Raw genomic sequence first — 27,046 nt, forward strand, 5'->3', positions numbered from 1 at the left:
ATGATTCCAGGGTCCTGGGATCGAGTCCCGCATCAGGCTCCATGCTCAGCAGGGAGCCTACTTCTCTCCCTTTGCCTGCTGCTCCCCCTGCGTGTGCTCATGCTCTGTCTCTGTCAAATAAATAAATAAAATCTTTTTTTAAAAAATTAAATTTAAAAAAAGTAGAATCACCAGTCTTAAGGGAAATAGAGTGTGCAGAACCCCAGCTTCTATCAACTTTCATAGCACAGGATACCATGTAATTTTTTTTTTTCTGTCAGTAGAAAAAGATGAACCGTAGTGGTAATGCAAGCCTGAAAAGTAATAATACTGATATTCTGGACCATCTCCATATCCTCTCACTACTTTTCATCCTTTCTGACTGCTCCTTTGCACCTACAGCATCATAGCAAGTATGATAAGTTGGCTAAATGTGTAGCCTGGTTTCCATCTGCATTTACTTTTGCATACTGAGTTCTTATCAGTGTGTCATGGACACTGCATAGGCAGTGATTATTAGAATTAAAATTAAAAGGAAGTAATAGGAGCAATGGATGGCTTCACTTAGCATTTTGTATCTGCCTGTATGGTTTGCATCCTCTGCTATACATGTGTGTTACCTTTATTTTTCAAAACATAAACAGGGATTTTATCTGGGTTGTAGTGTTAAGGAAATTATTGTTTCTTCTTGATATTTCTCAGTGTTAAAAAAAAAAATGTATAGGGGCACTTGGGTGGCTTAGTCGTTAAGCAGCTGCCTTCGGCTCCGGTCATGATCCCGGGGTGCTGGAATTGAACCCCGCATGGGACTCCCTGCTCAGGGGAAAACCTGCTTCTCCCTCTCCCCTTCCCCGTGCTTGTGTTCCGTCTCTCGCTGTGTCTCCCTCTGTCAAATAAATAAAACCTTTAAAAAATTTAAAATTAAATGTGTAACAGCTTAATGGCTGTATCTCAAATAACCATGTTACCTCTCTGGTTAATAATGTGGCCTTTTAAAATATAAGACATTTTATTCCTTTTTTTTTTTTTTTTAAGATTTTATTTAATTATTTATTTGTCAGAGAGAGAGAGAGGGAAAGAGAGCACGCACAAGCAGAGAAGCAGGCAGAGGCAGAGAGAGAAGCAGGCTCCCTGCCGAGCAAGGAGCCCCATGCGGGACTCGATCCCAGAACCCTGGGATCATGACCTGAACCAAAGGCAGCGGCTTGACTGACTGAGCCACTGAGGTGTCCCCATTTTATTCTTCTTAGGAACTAGATTCAACCTACCCTATCAAACTCGGACACAATTGACTTGTTCCTCATCCACTCACTGAACACTCATCCGGTATTCAGTAAACAGTACAGGTCAGTAAACACGGAGCAAAAGCGAGGCAGCATGTCCTAACAGTTAAGCCCTCAGGCTCCAGAGTCAGACAAACCTGATTTCAGATCCCAGTTCTGCCATTTCTTGGCTATGTCCTTTTAGGCAATACAGTTAGTTGTCAAGCTTCAATTTATCTGAAAAGTAAGGATATGGATTTTGCCTTTCCCACAAAGTTGCTATAAGAATTAAATGAATGAATGTGGTGCGCCTGGGTGGCTCAGTGGGTTAAGCCTCTGCCTTCGGTTCAGGTCATAATCTCAGGGTCCTGGGATCAAGCCCCACATCGGGCTCCCTGCTCAGCAGGGACACTGCTTCCCCTCACCCCCACCTGCCTCTCTGCCTCCTTGTGATCTCTGTCTGCCAAATAAATAAATAAATCTTTAAATGAATTAATGCTTGTAATGTTTGTAACATGGTGCCAAATACATAGAATATGTAATAGCTGTAATGTCTTAGGTGCTAATGTCTTTTTTTTTTTTTTTATGATTTTACTTATTTACTTGTGGGGGGGGGGATGCAGAGCAGGAGAGCACTGAGCAGGGGCAGTAGCAGAGGGACAAGCAGATACCCTGCTGAGTGTGGAGCCTGACTCTGAGATCATGACCTGAGCCACAGTCCGAGGCTTAATCAACTGAGCCACTCAGGTGACCCCCCACCCCCACTTTTAAGTAATCTCTAATCTCTCTGCTCAACTGGGGGCTCAAACTCAAGACCTTGAGATCCAGAGTCACATGCTCTACTGACTGAGCCAGCCAGATACCCCAATCCCGGTTCCTAGGGAGCTTTCAATCTGGGTTAACTAGTTACAAGATACTCCATAGGATTTTTTTTTTTTAAACCTATTTGTTGTTCATTGAGATAATTTATATACAATAAAAGTTACCCTTTATAGGTATATATTCCTGTTTTTTTACAAACACATAAGATTGTATAACCCATACTACAATCAGGATAATAGGGTATTTCCTTCACCCAATAACTACCCTCCTTACTTTTTAAATAATCTCACTCTCTTATCTCCACCCTCAGCCCCTGGCAACAACTTGAACCTGAATTCTGCCCCTTTTTCTATAATGTTATATAGACAAAATTGTACAACACATAGCCTTTTCTGTTTTTTTCCACTTAGCATGATGCTGTTGAGATTCATACATGCAGCTGCATGTATTAGTAATTCATTTCTTTCATACTTTTTCCAAAATGTCATATAGTTGGAACCATACATATAGCCTTTGAGAGTGACTTCTTTCACTTAGTGATAGGTATTTAAGGTTCCTCCATGTCTTTTCAGAGCCTGATACATCCTTTCTTTTTGTCGCTGAATACTATTCCATTGTTTGGATGTACCACAGTTCGTTCATTCACCTACTGAAGGGCATCTTGGTTGCTTCCAAGTTATGGCAGTTATGAATAAAGCAGCTGTACATGTGTATGCAGGTTTCTGTGAGCACATAATTTTCAATTTATCTTTTTATTTGAGAAAGAGAGAGCAGAGCAAGTGAGAGAGAACACAAGTAGGGGAGGGGACAGTGGGACAGGGAGAAACAGCCTCCCCACTGAACAGGGAGCTCAACATGGGGCTCAATCCCAAGACTGTGGGATCATGACCTGAGCCACAGGCAGACAGTTAACTGACTGAGCCACCCAAGCGCCCTTAAAAGTTTCCAGTTATTTGGGTGAATACCATGGAGTGCAGTTGTTGGAACATATGGGTATGAGTATGTTTAGTTTTGTAAGAAACTTCCAGATTGTATTCCAAAGAGGCTTTCCCGTTTTGCATTCCCACTAGCAGTGAATGAGCCTTCCTATTGCTCCACATCCTCACCATCATTTGATATTATCAGTGTTTTGGATTTTGGTCATTCTAATTGGTGTGTAGTTGTACCTAATTGTGAGTTTAATATGCAGTTCCCCCATGACTAATGATGCTGACTGACTTGTGCATTTAGGTGCCATCCATATCTTTGATGAAATATCTGTTCAGATCTTTAACTCTTTTTACAAATGGGTATATTAATGAGTTGTGAAAGTTCTTTATGTAGTCCCTATGCAAGTTCTTTATGAGATACATGTTATGCATGTGTTTTTTCCTAGCCTGTAGCTAGTCTGATTAGCAAAAGTTTTTAATTTGATAAAATTCAGGGTGTTTTTTTTTTTAAGATTTAATTTATTTATTTGACAGACAGAGATCACAAGCAGGCAGAGAGAGGGACATAGGCTCCCTGCTGAGCAGAGTCTGATGCAGGGCTCGATCCCAGGACCCTGGGATCACGACCCAAGCTGAAGGCAAAGGCTTAACCCACTGATCCACCCAGGCACCCCATCCAGTTTTTTATTTTATGGTTAGTGTTCTTTGTCTTTTTTTTTTTTTTTTAATTTTATTTATTTACCCAAGAAAGAGAGAGAGAGAGCCCCAGACAGAGGGAGAAGCACGCTCTCTGCTTGAGCAAGGAGCCTTATGCAGGACTCGATCCCAGGACCTTAGGATCGTGATCTGAGCCAAAAGCAGATGCATAGCGGATTGAGCCACCCAGGTGTCCCAGGGCTCTTTGTCTTCTAAGAAGTCTTTGCTTAACCTAGTATCACAGAGATATTTCTCTATTTTTTCTTTATGTTTTACAGGTTTTTCATTTAGGTCAATGATCCTCTTTGAGTTAATTCTTGGATATGGTATACTCTCTGTCCTCTGCTAAGTTACTTTGGCACTTTTGTTGAATTCCTGATGAAATGGGCAATCTTCAGGATGCCTGGGTGGCTCAGTCAATTAAGTGTCTGCCTTTGGCTCAGGTCATGATCATAATGTCCTGTGATCTAGAGCTGCAGTGGGCTCCCTCCTTGCTCAGCGAGGAGCCTGCTTCTCCTCTGTCTGCCACTTCCCCTGCTTGTGCTCACTCTCTCTCTCTCTCTCTCTGATTAAAAAAAGAAGAAGAAAAAAAAAAAAAAGAAATGGACAGTTTTCTAGGAAAATATAATATACCAAAGTGGCTTAAGAAATAAAGATCCCGTAGGGACTAATCATCGTGGAAGAAATGTTAAAATGTATCTAAGCTCAGTGAGTTTAATGATAATTTCATTGATAGTGTGAAGAAGCAAATAATTAGAATGCTATATCAAAAAAAAAAGAATGCTTTATCAACTGTAGGAGAAAAGAAAAAGAAAATCTACCCATTTATTTTATAAATTTCACAAGATCTTGATAACTATAAGCTGACAAAGATAGCACAAAAATAAAAGTAACAGGGGCACCTGGGGGCTCAGTCAGTTAAGTGTCTGCCTTCAGCTCAGGTCATGATCTCAGGGGCCTGGGATGGAGTGCCACATCAGGCTCCCTGCTCAGCGGGGATTCTGCTTCTCCCACTCCTCTCCCTCTCCCCCTCCATCCACCTGTGTGCTTTCTCTCTTTCTCTCTCTCAAATAAATAAATAAAATCTTGAAAAAAATAAAAGTGACATTTGTTCTATCTCAGGGAATACAGTTCTGGAAAAGCTATATAAAATACTTGCAGATTAAATTTAATAAACATTGTTGTGTTTTTTTCTGATTACAATAATAACACATATTTCTTCCAGGAAAATTAGAAAAAATAAAGTGGTATGAAGAAGAAACTCATGCCCGGTGATAACTACTGATTACCATTGATACCATTCTCATATATCTGCTTCCATGATCTTTTCCAGAACAATTACCTGTATAGTCATACATTTTTTAAAGATTTATTTGTTTATTTGAGAGAGAGAGAGAGAGAAAGCACAAGTGGGAGGGACAAAGGAAGGGAGAATATTAAGCAGATTCAGCACTGAGTGTGGAGTCCAACGCAGGGCTTGGCACCAGGCTTGATCTCACGACCCTGAGATCACTACCTGAGCCAAAATCAAGAGTTGGATGCATAACAGTTGACTGTGCCACCCAACTGCCACACGTGTATAGTTATACATTTCTAACATACTGATTCAGAACCTTTTTTCCCCATTTGATATGTCAAATATCTCGGTATATTAAAGGAATATGACCAAGAGTATTTCTTTTAGGACCCAAAGATATTAAGGAATCTATAAATAATAACACATTAGTATATCAGTAAATCAAATAACAGGAGGAAAATTATATGCTCATTTCTGGAGGTGACAAGAATTTTTGATAAAATTCAAATATTCCAGCAAAAAACGTTTTTTATACTAAGAATGGAATGATTTTTTTAAAAAACAAAAAGCACCTACCTACATTGCTACTAAATTGATTTAAAAGTTGGTAGCATTAAGACACATTTAGTAGAAATTAGATATAATTTCTTTTGACCACCACTGCCCAATGATAACACATAGCATAACTGTTGTATATATCCTTTTCGTTCCTTTTTTTCCTTTTACGATATGTTTACATACTCCTTAAACATGATAAAGAGTGACTGTCTGAAATACTGAAGAAATGACCACTAGAGTAAGAAGAGGACAGTCCGCTCAACAAGCCTACTATTCCCTTATTTAACATGATTTGGGGAGTTCTTAGTGTAGTAAGACAAACACTAATCCACAGAGGTATAGTTCCAATAATGAATGAGTTAATTATATATTTGTTGGCCAATATTACTCTATCTTCAGAAAAATGCTCCTAAGAGAATCAGCTGAAAAAGAGTTCAATAAAATAGCTGACTAAGGGGCGCCTGGGTGGCTCAGTTGGTTAGGCCAAGGCCACTGCTCAGGTCATAATCCCGGAGTCCTAGGATGGAGTCCTGCATCAGGCTCCCTGCTCAGTGGGGAGCCTGCTTCTCTCTCTGACCCTCACCCCTCTCGTGCTCTCTCACTCTCTTTCTCAAATAAATAAATAAAATCTTAAAAAAAAATTGACTAAATGCAAAATAATTGTTCAAAAGTGAATCATTTAAGTGTATGTAGAATAAATTATATCAAAAAACCACAGGAATTAAAAGTCATTTACAAAAAGAAAAAAAAAGTTGTTTACAGTAACAACCCAAATTATGAGATACCTAAGAATGATTTGTTGTAGAGGAGTGAACAGATGCATTGTGTCAAAAAATGGGAAAAATTGGGGTGCCTAGGTGGCTCAGTTGGTTAAGCCTCCGCCTCTTGATTTTGCCGCAGGTCATGATCTCAGGGCGGTAAGATCGGCATCTGGCTCTGCACTTAAGGGGCGTCTGCTAGAGAGTCTCTCCCTCTTCCACCCCCTGCCCATATACTCTCTTTTTCTCTCTCAAATAAATAAATCAATCTTAAAAAAAAGAAAGAGAAACAGAAAAAATTATTGGTGCCATGTATTAGTAAATTTACCATATAGATCTAATGCAGTTCTAATAATGGAAGTGAATTTATGTTGGCTTGTGATATTTGGTACAGTGTACAAAATATAACTTAGAAAAAAATTAAGTAGTTAACAAACTGTCCTTCTTTGCTGATTTACGATGCCATATCAGTCAAGCTAGGGTTTGTAAGATCTCAAGTGTATTTTTGGACTGTCTGTTCTGTTCTATTGAACCACCTGTCAGTTTTTACACCAGTTCTACTTTATTTATTATTATTATTTTTTTTAAGATTTATTTTTTTCAGAGAGAGTGCATGAGTAGGGCAAGGAGCAGAGGGAGAGGGAAAGCAGACTCCTGGCTGAGCAGGCATCCTGAAGCAGGGCTCCCTCCCACAACCTTGAGATTATGACCTGAGCCAAAACCAAGAGCTGAGCCAACCAGACGCCCTTGTTTATTATTGTAATAGTCATATTTTAAGATCCAAAATAATAGCCCTTTATTATTCTACTTTTTTAAGCTTTTCTTTGCTATTTATTTAAAGAAATAGCCTTGATAAAGAGCAGTGTGTACAGCACAGTAATTATGGCATATTCCCATTTAAAAGTGTATTATTATTTTTTTTTTATTAACATATAATGTATTATTAGCCCCAGGGGTACGGGTCGGTGAATCGCCATAAAAGTGTATATTTTTATCAAATGAAAAAAGCCTTTAAGTTTTTTAAAACTTTTATGTATTAATATTACGTGATAAGTAAATATCCTTAATTTTAAAAAATGTATTTCCTCAACTTTCTTTCAATTTCAGATTAAAGTATGATCAGTGGGATTTAAAAGTTGATAATAAGACTAGTATAAACATTTCCCATTTCAAAACAGCTTCAGTGGTTGTCATCGTGGGCCTGATCAGAGTTCTGTCATGTTAAAAATGACCTTTCTTGGGGCGCCTGGGTGGTTCAGTCAGTTAAGCGTCTGCCTTTGGCTCAGGTCAGGATCCCAGTGTCCTGGGATTGAGTCCCGCATAGGGCTTCCCTGCTCAGCGGCATATCTGCTTCTCCTTCTCCCACTCCGCCTGCTTGTGTTCTCTCTCTTGTCTCTCTCTCTAATAAGTAAATAGGGTTTAAAAAATTTAAAAAATTAAAATAAATGACCTTTCATGGTAGGCCTTTGACTTGACTGAAAAACAGCATAGTATTTACAAGACTGCTGTTGAACATCAGTGGAGTCCAGAACCATGCATGTGCGCATGCATGTGCGTGCACACACACCACATACCCCCCTACACACACACACACACACACAGACATACACACCCCACACCCCTGTAATGGAGGCTTCGTTACAAGAAGGTGGTAGCAGTATACTGGATTGTTTGTAGAACGGAGCCAGTGGCTTTCAGTTCCTTACTGAAGATTTGGTTTTTTTTCCTTATCAAACCAGTGTTTTTCTATTAGTAGCCAGAACAACATCAGATCAGATTGTAGTCTGTAGCTACTGCTTTCCGTTTTTTCCACTTTGTAAGATTAAATACTACATTTGACTTGACTATTTAAATTTTCTAAATTTCATATTTAAATTCCCTTTGATGATTCTATATCTTGTTTCTCCTCATTAATCTACCCAAATAATTTAAATGCTATAAAACAGGTGGGTTTGGCTGCTTTCTTTTGTCCATTTCCCACCTCCAGGCCCCAGAGGTCAGTCTCTTCCTTTTTCAGTTTAGAGCTCAATAATCAAAAGGTTTGAATAGCAAGAGCCCTTGTTATGTCTGAAATAATAAAAGAAAGAAGCGGCACCCAAGAAAAGACATTCTTGCTAGGTGGAGCTTGGCCAATACTAAAGGGATGTGCTTGTTTAGTTCTGGTTTTAATCTCATAATGTATCCAAGGCCAGTGGCTTAACATCAGTTATAGTGAAGTTCAATTAGATTTGCTTGATCATTTATTTTCATACTCACTGTATACCCTCCCTTCACCAAAAGATGAAAAGGTTGGATGCTTGGGTGACTGGCTGGCAGACCAATTCATTAATTCATTCAATAAATTTTTGTTGGCACACTGCCCTAGCTCCCGTGAAGGAGAAAAAAAATGAGTAAGATACAGTTTCAGCTCTCAAAGAGGAGGTTAAGAACTGTCGATGTGAGGCAGAATGAAGAAATGTTTTTACACATACACAAAAACTTGTGTTACTGGAATTTTATGTCATCTTATTCAGCATGACTTGTATGTAAGGAAGTTATTAAAACAAAACTTGTTTGTATAGCTATATACTTCCTTTTCTATGTCTGTGTACTTTGAATAGTTTAGTGGTGATTCCTCTTTTTTTCTTGCCCCTCCCCCCCATGGTGATTTCTTTAAGGAGAATTTTTGTTGTATTTGTCTTGTATCAAGAGAATTTGGAGAACATGGGGAAATAGGAAAAACTGGGGACTTCCTAATTACCTTAAAGATACAAATAGAGGCTTCTGTGTAGTATAGTCAGTTAAGCGTCTGACTCTTGATTTCCGCTCAGGGGATGATCTCAGGGTCCTGAGGTCCAGCCCCAAGTCGGTTTCCATTCTAAGCAGGGAGTCGGTTTGAGGTCCTCTCTCCCCTTGCCCCCCACCACGTTCTCTCTTCTATCTCTCTTTCTCTCTCTCTCTCTCAAATAAGTCTTTAAAAAAAGATTAATAGAGAGAGTACCTGGTGATGAAACATAGTTTTATATTGCTAATAATGCCCCCAGAGTGGGTTAAAGGTGCGTCAGTAATTTGTGTCTCTCATGAAACACTGGAGCTTGAGTATTTTTGTTGTAGGTTTAATTTGAGGAGTGGTAGAAATGTCTCTGTCCCAAATAGCCAACTTTTCTTGATTTTAGACCTTTCATGTATTTTCTAAGAAATTCCTCTAAAAATTGTTTTTATGATAAGAAGCATTATTCTTATTGGTGGCCATACTGGAAATGTCAGGGATGAGTCAAGAGGACAAATATTTGTTTATTTTAACAGTGCCATTTTGGACAGTTTAAATAACTGCTCTGTTCCCGAATTTTACTTTTGTTAAAGTAATGACTCCTAGGGTTTTTCTCTAAGGTTAAAAATAAATTGTGTAAGGGCGCTTGGATGGCTCAGTCGTTAAGCATCTGCCTTCAGCTCAGGTCATGATCCTGGGGTCCTGGGTTCAAGCCCCGCATCAGGCTCACTGCTTGGCGGGAAGCCTGCTTCTCCCTCTTCCACTCCCCCTGCTGTGTTCCCTCTTTTCCTCTCTCTCTCTCTCTGTCTGTCAAATAAATAAAGAAAATCTTAAATTAAAAAATTAAATAAATAAATAGTGTGAATTCAATGTATGTTTTTAATTCTACAATGTATTAGTAGGAGTAGAGATTCACCTCCAGATTACTTAGATACAAACTCCAGCTTTGCCATTTACAAGCGCTGAACTCACTGGACAAGTTTAACTCCTGTGTGGCTCAGTTCCCTCATCTGTTAAGTGGAATAATAAATGGAATCCTTTTTATGTGCTTGTTGTGGGAATTAGATTAATTAATACATGTAAAACACTTAGAACAGGGGCGCCTGTGTGGCTTAAGTTGGTTAAGCGTCAGACTTTTGATTTTGGCTCAGGTCATGATCTCAGGGTCATGGAACAGAGCCCTGGTCTGGCTCCATGCTGAGCGTGGAGTAAGCTTGAGATTCTCTCTCTCCTTGTGCCCCTCTCCCTGCTCCTGCTGGTGCATGCCCTCTCTCTCTCCCGCTCTCTGAAATAAATAAATCTTAAAAAAAAAAAAAATGGGGCGCCTGGGTGGCTCAGTGGGTTAAGGCCTCTGTCTTCAGCTCGGGTCGTGATCCCGGGGTCCTGAGATCGAGCCCCGCATTGGGCTCTCTGCTCCACGGGGAGTCTGCTTGCTCCTCTCTATCTGCCTGCCTGCCTGCCTACTTGTGATCTGTCAAATAAATAAATAAAATCTTAAAAAAAAAAAAAAAGCTATCCCTAGCATTATAATACATGCTCAGTTAATGTTAGCTGTTACTATTCATAGACAATGAGAGGAAGGAATGCATAGGAAATTGAACTTACTCTTTCTAAGGTTAAGCTTTCTTTTTCATCAGATCTTTTGTTAGAGATGTTCATATGTAACAAAATAGATAATTTAGTATTATTTTATTTCTTCATGTTCTGATTTTTCTGATGGAAAGTTTTACCATGTAATGAAATGATTAGGAAACACTGATGAAGGGGAGAAAAAGCAGAGATAAGAAATTAGCTTTGAGTGATTAAAAACTCCTAGTGCTACTTTAGTCCTTGTAACTTAATTGTTTCTCTTAGAAACTAGAAGAGCAGAGGGGGGCGGGGGAAAGGGTGTTAATCAGTTTTTTATAAATCTTAAAACAACTATAATCAAGAGTGTGTTGCTTTAAGCATATGACAGTGAATTTGTGCTAACATTTAACCCAGATCTTGCAAGATAATTTCAATTATGCCTGTCTTTTTCTTTTTTGTCATGAAAATTGTTAAACGATTTATTGTAGTAAGTTCATTACCTACAAACCTGGCACTTTCCCCAACTTAAATACTCCATAACCTGAAAGGGTACCTATAGGCTGAAATAGTGAAAGATCCAATTTTCTCTTTGCCTCTCTCCATTGTTTTCAAATATTTATTGAATGCCTACTATATGCTGAGCAGTATGTTACTTTTTGAGACTATAAAGACAATTTCTGCTTTCAAAGACTGTAGGAAAGACAGGTAAATAAATAGGTAATTAAAACAAAAGTAATGTGTACCCCAAATGTAGAGGTATATTCAAGGTGACTTTGGAGCACAGAAGAGCAATACCTAACTCAGTCTTAAGTACCAAAAGGTAGATGTCCAAAGAAGGCTTCGAAGAGGAAGTGATACATAAACTGGAATTTGAAGGAAGAGGAGTTAACCAGATGAGGGATTGTGGGGAGGGAGAGGACTTTCCGGGCAGCTAGAACAGCAGAAGCATAGGTAGGTAGGCCCGGGAGAACATGTCACAGCTTAGGAATTCCAAGTGGTGCAGTGGGGCTGAAGACTCGTCCTAGGACTGAAGATGAGCAGGTCTGGGAGAGGAATGAGAGAGAGAAGAGGCTTGCTAGGAGACTGGGGTCAGGGTTTGAAGGATTTTTTGGTGAGCTGTAAAGAACATTGTTAAATTTGTGCTGTTACAAACAGCACTTCTGAGGACAGATAAGAGAGGAGTAAAGCTGGAGGCAGCGAGAAGTAAGCTGTCACGGCCCAAGCGCACAGAGGACGACGTTTGACGTTCGGACTGAAAGCTGTGCTCCATCAATAGATTCTGTCAGACTGGGAAGATTTATAAAATCGTGTAAAGATACAGAAGACTTTTTGCCCTAAGTGAATGAATCCCAGAAGGATTATTTCAGCTCTATCTTTTTTCTTACCCTTCACTACAGATCCATACAACAGACTGGTTATAAGCTTTTTCTTGGATTTTAGGACAGAGGGTATTCTGAAGGCCCTTGGTGCGTAGGCCTGGTAACCAGGGGAATGTTCAGTAGCTAATTGGATCCTGTTACATTAGGGCTTTTTCAAGAAAATAATTTTTTTTTTAAGATTTTTTTTTTTTTTTAATTTATTTGACCCAGAAAAAGAGATCACAAGTAGGCAGAGAGGCGGGCAGAGTGACAGGGGGAAGCAGGCTCCCTGCCGAGCAGAGAGCCCGACACGGGGCTCAATCCCAGGACCGTGAGACCACAACCTGAGCCAAAGGCAGAGGCCCAACCACTGAGCCACCCAGGCGCCCCAAGAAAATAAATTATTTTTAAGCTGAAAAACAATAATCACATTTGCATCTTGAAAGACTTTATTTGGTGACTATATTTTGATGGCATCAGTAGTGCTGATAAAGATTATTAGCTTTTCCAAAAGGTTAGAGTAGGATGAGGCTAATTGCTTTAGCATAGACAGGTGAGCAAAAGTGCATGGCATGTTGACCATATTTTCTCTGACCTCACTGGATCATTTTCCTCAAGTGTTGATGGGTTTCCCTGTTACTTTTGTTCTTTAAGATTTTATTTTTAAGCAATCTCTTGACCCAATGTGGGGCTCAAACTCAGAACTGCGAGACCAAGAGTCAGAGCTCCAGGCACCCCCACTGTACTTTAATTTAAAACAAGATTTAGAAGTACAGTTTTGGTATACTCTAAAACATTCTCCCCTGTGCTTCCTCTCCGAGAATCTGCAGTTGTGAAAGATTGAGGGTTTTGAGGGAAGAGAGTGGTACAAAAGAGGTGGATACCTCATACATGGAAATCAAAGAATAAAGTGTGTTTGAATTACTGGCTGGCGCGAGTTTGATAGAAACACCACCGACACGGTCATCCTTGGTTCCTATTGCAGGAATTGCTGTTGACTCATAGTGTAGCCAGGTGCTGATTACTCAGAATTTTTATTTAGTAGACGATGAAGGCTTTATTCTCCTGCTTTATTCTTTTTAAAAAAAAAAAAAAGAATGTTTAAGGAGATTCCTTGTTAGACATTCCTGAATAACTTTTACAAATATTATAGCTGGTATCAGACATTTTTGGTATTCTTACTGAGTATGTGGCTCAGAATATTCCTTGGTCATGTTTAGATTTCTTTTTCTCTTGAAGTGAGATTGAGGGCGAGATGAGTTAGAAAGAGAGACGGAAGGAGAGAAGCGGCAGTGGCTAAGAGTCATCTCTCTGAGTCACCAGCAACGAATGCCACTTCACTGGGGAATACTGGGTTTGTTTCAAAACCCTGGGATGGGCAGCTCCTTGACTTCCAACTGTTCAGTTTCACACATCATTGATAACTTCTGGTTCCTTAATAGAGGCCACTGGGACTTAGATTTTATGAATATCATATTTTATAAAGTACCTTTTTCTTTCAAACTCATCATCACTTTCACTGTACCTCCTAAAATCTACTTTCAGCCCATGAAAAAGTACTATTTGGAGTAGAAAGAATAGTAAATGGAAAGCCAGTAGGATGGAGGTATATTAACTTCCATTCGATAACAAACACATGTAATTCTCAGTAAATCTTTTAAAAAAATTTTTTTTTCCTTAGGCTTTGAACTGTTGTTAATATTCAAAGACTAACTGAGTATTACTACAAAAAGTAGTAATTCAGTTGCTAAAGAAAGAGTATTCATAGCTCACTAGTTAGTACTGTATAAAAAGAAACATTTTTTTCAACTGTCGGGTTCCCTCCACATATAGTGCATTTAGTAGGTGGTACTTAGTGGTTGATACCGTGGAAGACAGACACCATACACTGACAGATTCTGTCAGACCGGGAAGATTTATAAAATCATGTAAAGATACAGAAGACTTTTTGAGATAACTGTTTTGTTCCTACTGGAAGGCTTCCTAGTGGGCTTTAAAAACCCTTTTGGAGGGCGCCTGGGTGGCTCAGTGGGTTAAGCCTCTGCCTTCAGCTCAGGTCATGATCTCAGGGTCCTGGGATCGAGCCCCGCATCAGGTTCTCTGCTGAGTAGGGAGCCTGTTTCCCTTCCTTTCTCTCTGCCTGCTTCTCTGCCTACTTGTGATCTCTGTCAAGTAAATAAATAAAATCTTTAAAAAAATAAAATAAAATAAATTTAAAAATAAAAAATAAATAAAAACCCTTTAGGTTCAGCATCTCCAATAGAACATTCTGCGGTGAGGGAAGTGTTCTGGATCTGCACTGTCCAGTGTAATGGCCATCTGTGGCTATTGGGCATCTGAAATTTGGCTAGTACAACCGAGGAACTGAATTGCAAGTTGTGTCTAATATAAGTACATTACATATAATAAATTTAAATAATCATGTGGAGCTAGTGACCATAGTATGAGCCAGTGCCTCTTTAGGTATTTGAGAACTGAACAGCACCTTTGACAACCATTACTTCAGGACCAGTCATTAAAATATACCCTATTGTAATATACTCTGTTGTAATTGTAAAATATACTCTAGTGTAATCAATATTTATTTGTAGTACCTTTGGAAGTGTCACCTTTTATTTTGCTTCTGTTAGAACTGAAGGAACGACAGTATAGGTATACCTCAGAGATAATGTGGGTTCAGTTCCACACCACTACAGTAAAGCAACTATCACGATAAAGTGAGCCAAATGAATATTTTTGTTTCCTAGTGCACGTAAAAGTTACGTTCACACTATACTGCAGTCTATTATTAAGTGCACAGTAGCATTATGTCTAAAAAACTAATGTATACATTTATTTTATTTTTTTTAAAAGATTTTGTTTATTTATTTGACAGACAGAGAGATCACAAGTAGGCAGAGAGGCAGGCAGAGAGAGAGGAAGAAGCAGGCTCCTCACCAAGCAGAGAGCCTGATGTAGGGCTCAATCCCAGGACCCTGAGATCATGACCTGAGCCGAAGGCAGAAACTCAAACTCTGAGCCACCCAGGTACCCCTAAAAAACTAATGTATACATTTAAAAATATTTCTTTCTTTAAAGGTTTTTTTGTCAGAAAAGAGAGAAAGAGAGCAAAAGCAGGGGAAGCTGCAGGCAGAGGGAGAAGCAGGCTCCCTGCTGAGCAGAGAGCCTGATGTGGGACTTGATCCCAGGACGCTGGGATCATGACCTGAGCCCAAGGCAGAGGCTTCACTAACTCATCCACCCAGGCATACCACACCTTATCTTAAAAACACTTTGTTGCTGGGGCAACAGGGTGGCTTAGTAAGCATCTGATTCTTGATTGCTGCTCAGGTGATCATCTCCTGGGTCATGAGATTGAGCCCTGTGTGGGGCTCTGCACTCTGCGGGGAGTCTGCTTAAAGATTCTCTCCTTCTCCCCTGACTCTCTCGAATTCTTTCTCTGTCTCTCTCTCTCTCTCTGATAAATAAATATTTTAAAAAATATTTTGTTACTGGAAAAAAAATAAAAATACTTTAGGGGCACCTGGTAGCTTAGTTGCTTAAGCAGTCTTCACCAGGAACAGATTCCATCGCAAGAAACCACATTCTTGGAGCGCCTGGGTGGCTCAGTGGGTTGAGCCTCTGCCTTCGGCTCAGGTCATGATCTCAGGGTCCTAGGATCAAGCCCCACGTCGGGCTTCCTGCTCACCAGGGAGCCTGCTCCCCCCGCCCCCGCCTCCTGCCTCTCTGCCTACTTGTAATCTGTGAAATAAATAAATAAAATCTTTAGGAAAAAAAAAAAAAACACCACGTTCTTTGCTCATCACTAAGCAGCAGCTCCTCATCTGTTCAAGTTTGATCAGTAGATGGTGGCAGTTCAGTCCCATCTTCAAGCTCCATCGCTGACTCTAGTTCTCCTTCTATTAACACCACATCCATCTGCAGTTACTTCCTCCACTGGAGTCCTGAACCTTCCAAAGTCATCCAGGAGGGTAGGAATCAACTTCTTCCGGAGTCCCGTTAGTGTTGATATTTGAACAAACCCTTCCCATGAATCATGAGTGGGTTTTTTTTTGTTGTTGTTGTTGTTGTTGTTTTTAAGTAAGTGTTCTTAATGGCACATAGATTGGTGAATCCTTTCCTGGAGATTTTCATTTTACTTTGCCCAGATCCATCAGAGGAATCACTGTCTATCACAGCTACAGCTATACAAAGTACATTTCTTAAATAATAAGGCTTGAAGGTTAAAATTACTCCTTGATCCATGGGCTTCACAATGGATGCCGTGTAGCGGGCATGGAAACAAATTTAATCTCACTGTACATCTCCATCTGAGCCCTTGGGTGACCAGGTGCATTGTCAATGAGCGGTAATATTTTCAAAGGAATTTTCTTTCTAGGCAGCAGTTCTCAAGGTTAGGCTTAAGATATTTCATAAACCGTGTGTAAACAGATGTAATGTGATCCAGGCTCTGTTGTTCCCTTCGTAGAGGACAGGCAGAGTAGAGTTAGCATAGTTCTTAAAGGCCCTGGGATTCTTAGACTGGTCAGTGAGCATTGGCTTCTACTTAAAGTCACCAGCTCCATTAGCCCTTGACAAGAGAGTCAGCCTATCCTTTGAAGCTTTGAAGCCGGGCATTGATTTTTCCTCTCCAACTGTGAAAGTCCTAGATGGCATCGTCTTCCAACTTAAGGCTGTTTTCATTGACACTGAAAATCTGTTTAGGGGCACTTGGGTGGCTCAGTGGGTTAAAGCCTCTGCCTGGGGCTCGGGTCATGATCTCAGGGTCCTGGGATCGAGCCCCGCATCGGGCTCTCTGCTCGGCAGAGAGCCTGCTTCCTCCTCTCTCTCTCTCTCTGCCTACTTGTGATCTCTCTCTGTCAAATAAATAAATAAAATCTTTAAAAAAAAAAAAAGAAAAAGAAAATCTGTTTAGTGTAGTCACCTTCGTTAGCTGTCCTAGCAAGATCTCCTGGAGAACTTGCTGCAGCTTCCACAACACCATTTGCTGCTTCTCCTTGCATTTTTATGTCATGGAGATGGCTTCTTTCCTTAAACCTCATGAACCAACCTTTGCTAGCTTCAGACTTTTTTTCTGCAGCTTTCCTCACCTTTCTCAGCCCTCACAGAATTGAAGAGAGCTAGAGCCTTTCTCTGGATTAGGCTTTGGCTTAAGTGAATTTGTGGCTGGTTTGATCTTCTATCTAAACCACTCACACTTTCTCCTTATCAGCAATAAGGCTATCTTGCTTTCTAATCACTCATGTGTTCACTGGAGTAGCACTTTTAATTTCCTCCAAGACCTTCCCTTTAGTTTACAACTTGGCTAACTCTGGTACAAGAGGTGTAGCTTCTGGCCATCTTGGTCTTCCACACTCCTCCTTCACTAAGCTTAATCATTTCTAGCTTTTTTTTTTTTATAAGATTTAATTTATTTATTTAACAGACAGAGAGAGAGATTACAAGTAGGCAGAGCAGCAGGCAGAGTGGGGAGGAAGCAGGCTCCCCGCCGAGCAGAGAGCCCAATGCGGGGCTCGATCCCAGGACCCTGAGATCATGACCTGAGCCGAAGGCAGAGGCTTAACCCACTAAGCCACCCAGGTGCCCCCATTTCTAGCTTTTGATTTTAAGTGTGAGACCTGTGACTCTTCCTTTCCCTTGAACACTTGGAGGCCATTGTAGGGTTATTGATGGGCCTAATTTCAATAATGTTCTGTCTCAGGGGCTAGGGAGTCCTGAGGAGAGGGAGAGAGATGGGGGAATAGCCAGCTGGTGGGTGATTAAGTATGATTAAGTTCACAATTTCATGGGGGCCTCGTGGTGCCCCAAAACAGTCACAATATTAACGTCAAAGATCACTAATGACAGATCACTATAACATATTATAGTAATGAAAAGTTTGAAATATTGCAAGAATTACCAGATGTGACACAGAGACCCAAAATGACCAAATTCTGTTGGAAAAATAGTGCCAATAGACTTGCTTGACACAGGGTTGTCACACACAGTCAGTTTGTAAAAAATGCAGGATCTGCAAAGCACAATAAAATGAGGTCTGCCTAAGCAAGGAAGATGACAAAGGAAGTTAATTGGGGAATTTATTTACTTCAGGTCTTTATTTTCATGTCATCTGCCCAGTGAGGCCCTTCTCACACAGTTTGTCATGCAGCACTCTCATTAGCCCACTTGTTGCCCTTTCCTGAGTACTTTTTCTCTATCATCCTTATTACCATCTGACATCTTAGAAAGAAGGCATGGGTTTTGTTTGTTTGTTTTTTGCCACTGTATTCACTGCGGTGTCCCCAACACCTGGAATAATAACCTGATACTTTAGAGGTGCTCAGGAAATATTTGTGGAATGAATAAATAAGACTTGTGGTTTCCCAATAATAATCCGATTCATTAAATAGCTGTTTTGCATTGTATGGCAAACACTGAGCTAGATTCGTTATAATAAAGTGCACTATGGCCACTGCTCTCTTCCATATTAAACCACATGTTAGAGGCATTATTTGAAACATAACATTGAAATGGTTAAGTCAATGGTTTGATTCTGCTGTCGAATTTCAGAAGCACAGGGGAGCTTGGCAATAATTTGATGTCATATGATGGGTTGAAAGTTCCATCAGTGTCACTTACAGCCTCTTCCCACCTCCCTTTCCCCCCTCAGCCTCACAACCTGTGAATCTTTTGGTCCGTTTCTTTTCCCCCACATCTTCTCATCTCCATTCAGTTAATTCTCACTTCTGTCCGGGCCTACCTTTCCCACTGCCTCTACTGCATTCTGACTCTGCAAATCCTTAACCCAACTGTGAAAAAACCCTTTCATCTTTATTAACTGAAACTTTCCTGTTTAATACATTTCTTACCACTCTTTCCCCAGTTCTAGAAGCATCTCCTGACCCCTAGGGCATCCTTAAGAACTTACCATCTTGGGATGCCTGGGTGGCTCAGTCGGTTGAGTGGCTGCCTTTGGCTCAAGTCATGATCCCAGGGTTCTGGGATTGATTTTGGTATCTGTCTCCATGCTCCGCAGGGAGCCTGCTTCTCCCTCTGCCTGCTGCTCTCGGGTACTCTCGAGTACTTGTACTCTCGAGTACTCTCTCTCTAGCTAATAAATAAAATCTTTAAAAAAAAAAGAACTTACTGTCTTCAAAACAAAAACTTGAAGAGAAAGCGAAAAGGCAGAATCTGGGTAGCACCAGGGTTTTAGCCTGAGGTCTCCCATTGCACAGAGCCGAAAGCAGTCCTACGGCGTGACTTCCCTTTCTTTCTCCCATAAACACAGGCCAGCGCATTGTAGGCTCTCAGACATGCGCGTTACTGGAGGTCTGCCCTATGGATTGACTCTGTGACAGAAAAGCCTATCAGAACCTCCTGAGTTTTTCCTGAAGAACTATGGTGTTTGTATTTAAACACTGGGTGGGGGAATCATTTCATAAAGAATCTAAGTGGGGTGAGAGGGAGCCAAATATTTTAGGCAGCTTCACTCATCCGACTCTTTTTAGAAATTCTCTTTTTTAATCCTCACAACATCTCTGAAATTCTGTCCATTTTGCAGATGTGGAAACTGAGGCTCATATAAGTTAAATAACTTGTTCAGAGTTGCCTAATCAGTAAATGGGGAAGCTGAAATTTTACAGTTACTTGTGACTCCAGAGCCTCTGCTCTTTTTCATTGGTAAGCCATGTTGCCTTCTGGAAGTCAGGGTAGTCAGGCAGCAAGAATTACCCTATTGGATGCAGAATAGGAAGCAGGTGTGTTTACTTTTGCATCCAGTGAACCAGCTACAGAAAGAAACTGGTGTCATCTGGGGTAAATAAGATGAGTATCCAGTGATACCAGGAGCTCTGTCTTGACTTAACAGTTTCTGTCGCTTTCAGCCTGTTCTTCAGGCTCATTCATATGAAGCCCACGTGCTTTCTGCTGAGGAACTTGAGCCTAATAGTAGTGATTATGTGGGGTTTTATATAAACATTTACCTGACAGATTTGTCTCCTTTGAAAAAAGTTACTACTTGCAAAGCCTACATTCTCAAAAACCATCATACATTCTCAAAACCCAACATGCCATTCCCTCCCGCCCCCGCAAAAGCAAGAGTTTCACAGCAATTCTCTGATTTGTTTTGAACGATTTCTTCCAGCCTCCATCTATAGCCCTTTCCCCCTTAATTGCCTTTTCTCACTAGATATTTTGAGCAAAGCTTAAAATTGAAGAATGTTATTTCTTCCCTTTGTCCAAGGTTACTAAATATTGATTGCATGTCCACTATGTACTGGGTTGTGTGAAGCATTGAGGGTTTAAAGATAAATACATCACTGTCCCTGCCCAAGAGAAGTTTCTAGCCTGTAAGAGAGGTCAGAAGATCATTGCAGTTTAAGGTGATATGTCCAGCATGATCAGTCATAATCAGCTCTTTACCTCTCCAATCTTATGTCTTAATGCTTGTATCTTTTTCTCACCTCTGTCATCTCTTCTGTGACTGACTCTCTTTGATCTTAGCTCTAACTTCTTTTGAGATATTTTCTTTGATCTCTCAGGGCAAAGCTAGACACTCCCACCCCTACCAGTCTGTTTGCATAGTTCCTAAGTACTGATTATTATAGATCCTATTTACTTGAGCTGTCAACACCTTACGGGCTAAAACTTGTTTTTAGCATCAACACATTGCTGGGCACATAATCAATGATCAGCAAATCTTTATTGGAATTCTGCTTGAATGATGAAAGGCTCATTAGAGTGGAAGCAACGTTTGAGCCAGTTCTTAAAGGATGAGTAGAAGCTCCGTAGAATCCAGGCCAAGTGAAGGATTTGTGCAGATAGATGAGGCCTTGAAAAGTTTTTACAAGTGCCTGACAAGGCTTTCTAATTTCCACATGGAGTTTGAGAAACAGGTTATTGTCAGATGTTATCTCCTGTAACTATCCAGAGCCAACCAGACTAGGATAGAGTTACATCATGGGGTAAAGAATAGGAAGCTGCTCCCTTCCCCAGTTATAGATCCAGAAGTTGAAAATTAGACCTTTTCTTCAGTATGTATCTGTGTGACCTGTCAGTACTTTCTGTTGGTCATCTTTCCTAGAGGGAAGTGACTTTCTTCCCAGCCTTTCATAAGCGCTCACCTCCTTGAGACATCTCAGGCTGAGAGAAAGTAGTACACCAAGATAAACTGAGGGAGATGTGATTAAAAACCCTAAGAGTTTATTCTACTAAGTAATCCAACTTATACTGGTACTTCAACATAAAAGTATATTTAAACGAACGCATTATGCCTTTGTGGTTGATCTTATAAACTGCTTATTGAAATATAAGTCATAGTAGCATGTTAGTGTGTGATATGACCTGCTTGCCAACAAAGGCTTTGGAGTTATAAATGTCTCAAAGAGTTTTGTGTTTTAGTTTTTTTAGATTCTGTTTATTTATTTGACAGAGAGAGAGATCACAAGTAGGCAGAGAGGCAGGCAGAGAGAGAGGGGGAAGCAGGCTCCCTGCTGAGCAGAGAGCTGGATGCAGGGCTCGATCCCAGGACCCTGAGATCATGACCTGAGTCGAAGGCAGAGGCTTAACCCACTGAGCCACCCAGGAACCCCTAAACGTCTCTAAGAGTTTTGAATGCCTCGCTCTTTATAGGTTACTTGCAGTGTTTAGAAGCAATTCTTTATTTTTTTTTTAAGATTTTATTTATTTATTTGACAGAGAGAGATCACAAGTAGGCAGAGAGAGAGAGGAGGAAGCAGGCTCCCTGCCAAGCAGAGAGCGCGATGCGGGACTTGATCCCAGGACCCTGGGATCACGACCTGAGCCGAAGGCAGAGGCTTAACCCACTGAGCCACCCAGGCGCCCTAGAAGCAATTCTTTAAAAAAAAAAAAAAAAAAATGAGGCTCTGGTTAGAGGGCTTCAAGTGCTGTCTTTGCCTATTAAACTTTATTTTTATAAGGCCTTTTTGCTCTTTCCATAAATATAATAGGAAGAGATTCACAAATTTTAATGTCACTTTCCCCTCCTTGAGGCAGTAAGCTGTGGAGGAAATGTACTCTAAAAAGAGAGTATCTTTTATAGGTGACAATTAAGAAATAGTGTCTACTTCCTATAAAGTTAAAATGAAATTGCCCTTTGCATTTTTTACAAAAAATTTTATTTATTTACTTGACAGAGAGATCACCAGTAGGCAGAGAAGCAGGCAGAGAGAGAGAGAGGGAAACAGGCATCCAGTACAATGCTATGCGGGGCTCTATCCCAAGACCATGAGATCATGACCTGAGCCAAAGGCAGAAGCTTAACCCACTGAGCCACTCAGGCACCCCTGCGTTTTTTTTTTTTTTTTTTAAGATTTTATTTATTTATTTGACAGAGATCACAAGTAGGCAGAGAGAGAGGAGGAAGCAGGCTCCCTGTGGAGCAGAGAGCCCAATGGGGGACTCGATCCCCAGACTCTGGGATCGTGACCTGAGCTGAAGGCAGAGGCTTTAACCCACTGAGCCACTCAGGCACCCCTGCTTTTTTTTTTTTTTTTTTTTTTTTTTTAAGTAGACTCCAAACTCACAGCCCAGAGATTGAGACCTGAGCTGAGATCAAGAACTGCCGCTGAACCAAGTGCCCCATCCTTTGCATTTCTAACATATATTACATGGGAAACTAGAATGAACTCAAGGCTTTGATTGTTAAATTTTATATGTTTTTTTAAGATTTTATTTATTTGAGAGAGGGGGAGAGAACACAAGCAGGCAGAGCGGCAGAGGAAGAGGGAGAAACAGGGAGCCCCATGTGGCGCTTGATCCCACAACCCTGGAATCATGGCCCAAGCCAACAGCAGACGCTTAACTGCTTCACCCCTTGAGCCACCCAAGCCTCCCAATTGTTAAATTTTAAAGTGATCAGTGGACCAGTATCTTCCTCTCTCTCTCTCGCTCTCAGCTTGCCTGCTTACCAGTTGGCACCAAGTAAATATTGATTGTTGGAATGAAACTGAAACAGGCTGGGCAGGGATTGTCTATCAGCTTGGTGCATAGGCAGCAGAATGATCAGACACAAACAACATTTGTGTTGTAGAGAATGGACTTCCTTGGGAAACGAATATATCTTTAGGAAATAGGTATTTCCTTGACCATTTACACAAGCGCCAAAGTGAGTCCTAGGGTTAGAATTGGGAGACTTGGGTTTTAGTCCTGGCTCTGAGCAAGGCAGTTAATGGTCACTCAGAATGCTTTCATTCTTTTTAAGTTTTATTGCCACCTTCACAGTGCTCTAGAACAAGTAATGAGCCAAGCCGAGCTAGGCATTAAATTTAGCAGGTGGTAAACAGCAGCTATACCAGGATCCATAAATCTATTGTTGTAGTCTTGTGTGGCGCTGGCAGCGTAAGCTGAATGCTGCAGTACCGTTTCCGGTTTGTGCGTGTGTGAGTACGCGCTGTTCCGTCTGCTTAATGTTTTGCACAGCAGCCCTGATTATGTTCAGACTTCCTCCGTGGTCTGCTTCTTCCAGTTTGCTCTCTGGATGCATGTTACTAAAATGTCATCCTCTTCCGTTTCTGACTAAGCTCTTTGTAATGACAGTTTTTTGCCATCGACCATTGTTCACTGCTCCTGGCCTTTCCTTTCTTGACTTGTTTGTTTTACAACTGTGATCCTTGGTGGTTGCATTAACTGCGAGTTTTCCGTGTGCCGGGCACATTGCAGAGGGCTTTATTTATGTTTATGTCCTTTAGTCCTTACACCTGCCTTGTGCTGCTAAGCATGGTTATGCCCCACTTTACAAATCAGAAAACTGAGACGCAGAGGTAAAGGTACTTGCCTAGTGTTAACACCTAGTGATCTGGAATTAAATTTTCAGTTGCCTTCAGAGCTCTCCTCCTCCCCCCCTTTTTTTTTAATTTTGTCATTTATTTTTTAAGATTTTTATTTATTATTTGACAGAGCACAAGCAGGGGGAGCAGCAGGCAGAAGGAGGGGAAGAAGGAGGGGAAGCAGCAGGTTCTCAGGACCCTGAGATCATGACCCAAGCTGAAGGCAGGCACTTAACCAGCCGAGTCCCCTTGGTACCCCCAAAGCCCACCCTCTTAAGCATACGCCGAGTTATGGCCATGATGATGCAGATAGTGGTGGTGATGATGATTACAATACTTTGTTGAGCACCTACTGGGTTCTGGGCAGTGCATTTGACACATTTTGCCTCCCCATTTTATAGTGTAGAAGCTGCAGTTACACAGGCTCTGCTGACAGGTAAGTGCCAGAGTTTAAAGGCTTTGGGCATTTGTACATTAGAGCATTCTTTCAATATGTTTTTCTTTTTTAATGGTCACCATAATGTTTTTCTGACTACTACCAGTATGAACAATTAAATATTGCCTAAGTTTCTCTGCACTTTTTTTCTTAACCACTGTCTTGGCATTATCAGTTTCTTATTTGTTACCTTTGGGCTTTTTAATTTTTTTGTTTTTTGGGGTTCTTTTTTTATCCACATCAAAAGCAGATAATGGGGATAAGATAATGGGGGGGGCAAAGGAGAAGGTGTTAAGAAAAGGCAAAAGGAAAGTCCAAATACTAGAAATTATTCTGTGATCTCAGTTTGGAAAACGAAGATTTAAACTAAAACCTCTTGTTTTTTAGGAGCTGTCATTTGTTGAAGGACTTTAGCACTTACAAATAAAAATTCATCAAGCTGTGTCCTTAATATTTATGTGTTTGGGCTACATGTAAATTAGTTATATTACCAAAAAAAAAAAAAAAAATCAGTATGCAAGCTGGACCTTCAGTTGCTGCATGGGGTTAGCTGATATTTCCTTGTATTATAAGCAACATGTAGGGTTACTCCCAGTAGTTTTGTAATCCCCGAGATCCCATGGTGGTTACTGAGCTTTAGCAGAAAGAGAAATGTTGTATTCTGTCTTGCAAACGTTATTTCAAGTTTACTATTTTAGTAAGGAAAATGTTCAGAACTGTTTCTTTTTATTTTTAGAAAAGGTATATTCAGTCCTAAAATACCTTCCTGATGTTATTAATTCCCCAAGTATAGGTCAAATCCTGCCTTGGGTATGCCACTTACAGCGAGGAAATGCTACGATTTTAGAGCAAGTCGTGAAATGTGGGAACAGTCGATACTTCCCAGGCAAGCCTGTATTGAACACATACCTTCGAGTTGAATCCTACGCCCATCAGCCTGCTGTGCATAACCCTGATGTTTCCTGTATGATCACGTTTGCAAGTTCTTCGGTAGGCTCCCGAGCCGGCTCCCATTCTTCTGTGGCGGGGAGTCTGGAGAGCTACCCACGAGCTCCGGGTCAGGAAATGTAGGTGTGGCTTTTTAGGGCTGTGCCGCTCCTGTAGTTGGCAGGTCTCCTCCCCTTCCTGCACTTGAGCTCTTCACAGTGTGCGCTCTGGAATGACAGGCATTCCTGTGTGCGGAGAGCCAGAGTGAAGACATATTTGTACGAACCCCAAGTGTCCAGGCCGGGATACGGGGAGCAGAAACTCCAGCAGATTAACTGACCTCATGCCGTTTCCTGATGTCTGGCAGTAACACTGAGAGAGGAGTGCCTGTCCCCTCTCGATGTGGATTTATCTTTTAAGAAAAGTTTTCTTTGGTCCGGGGCAGTTGGTTGTCGTGAGACACATCAGACAATTTAATCATGGGGCAAGCTGACGTCTCCAGACCGGTAAATCCAGATGCAGTTGGTGAGTAATAGAAGGCAAGGAAACAAAATCTTGACAGAGACAAGGCAGAGATGAATAGTTGAAATTGAATACTTTGTAGGAAGTTGAATGTTGTGAGGATTTTGTTGTTTATAACTTTAGGACGTTTACAACTTCGTAAAGAATGAATGAAATTTTGTAAGTTGTTTTTCACTCAGTTATATTAATATACCGCTCGTAGCTTTGTCTTACTTGGTCCCTTTGGAGTTTTTTGTTTTTTAATAATACTGCTAGGAAACCATCTATTAAATTCTTGTTCTTGGAGAAGATAAGTACTACAAGAAGTCATATTTAGAATTCAGTGTTGTTTTACTAGCTTGCTGCAGAACTTGAAATATGTATGGCCTAGAACTGGAACTGTTGACTTCTATAAATGGGACCATTTTCAAGAATTGTCATAATTTCTTAGACTCAGCTATACATTCTCCAAGTAAGTCTCCAGCTCTTCCCATTGTGCTGGTATTTTCATTTTTCATAAGGCAGTTCTTTGGTATAAACATTTCTGAAGTCAGTGCTTTACTTTTGAAGTGTTATTGTCTCGGAGATAGTTAGAGACCAAGCTGGTTAATTCCAAGTGTAGCTTAAGAGTTTCAAGGCTTGTAAGTGAAGTCAAAGTCCATAGTCGCTGTAGACTCGTTTTCCCAGCTGTGGGGTTTTGTGAAAGACGATGTAAAGGTGGGAAAAATGTTCTAAGTGGAATTGTTAAAGGGTTAAAAATATAAACAAAGTGAGGGAAAGCCTGGGAATCCTTTCTTGACATTACACTTTAAAAAAAAAAAAAGAAAAAAAAGGATTTACACCTTCTCTTTGATTTAGGAAGCAGCAGAAAACATGTTCAGTCCTAGGCTGCTCTTTTTTTTTCAGAAATGAAAAATGTTGATGACTTTAAAGAAAAGTTTAAAAGTGTGAGAACACAGGTAACATTCCAAAATGTCTTGTGATTTAATATTAGTTTCTAAAAGGGTGTTTTCCTGGTGAGAACTTGCCAGATGAAATTCCTACAAAGTATTTTTCATGTTTTACTGGAACTAAAGCATGTGGATCACAGAGTGAATCAGTAAGCCACAGATTTTTAGGACCAAAGTCAGGACTTGATTCACTTTACCTTGATCACCAGCAATTTTTAATTTTTTTAAAAAAATTTTATTTATTTACTTGACAGAGATCACAGCAGAGAGGCAGGCGGGGGGCGGGTACCCAGGCTCCCCGCTGAGCAGAGAGCCTGATGTGGGGCTCCATCCCAGGATCCTGGGATCATGACCCGAGCCGAAAGCAGAGGCTTTAACCCACTGAGCCACCCAGGTGCCCCAATTTTTAATTTTTTAAAAAATTTTTAATGAAATGTTTTATAAGTAGAAAAAGAAAAAGGCATAGAGAAAAATATAAAGGAACCTCTGG

The 27,046-nt window shown here is 40.6% G+C and overlaps 1 protein-coding gene across 4 annotated transcripts in view; it reads left to right on the forward strand.

Moving 5' to 3' along the window:
- PHACTR4 (phosphatase and actin regulator 4) overlaps positions 1–27,046 on the forward strand; it is a 103,841-nt gene that overhangs the window by 29,005 nt on the left and 47,790 nt on the right. The window contains exon 1 of one of the 4 annotated variants that reach the window (XM_032863928.1): positions 25,281–25,630. The exons of the other annotated variants lie outside the window; for them this stretch is intronic. Coding sequence (XP_032719819.1) covers positions 25,585–25,630 — 46 coding nt within the window. The 5' untranslated portion in view covers positions 25,281–25,584. Of the gene's footprint in view, positions 1–25,280; positions 25,631–27,046 lie in introns of those variants that run through there. 4 annotated transcript variants of the gene reach the window in all.

The sequence above is a fragment of the Lontra canadensis genome, unplaced genomic scaffold (assembly GCF_010015895.1).
Source record: "Lontra canadensis isolate GAN:19392208 unplaced genomic scaffold, GSC_riverotter_1.0 scaffold25, whole genome shotgun sequence".
NCBI lineage: Eukaryota > Metazoa > Chordata > Mammalia > Carnivora > Mustelidae > Lontra > Lontra canadensis.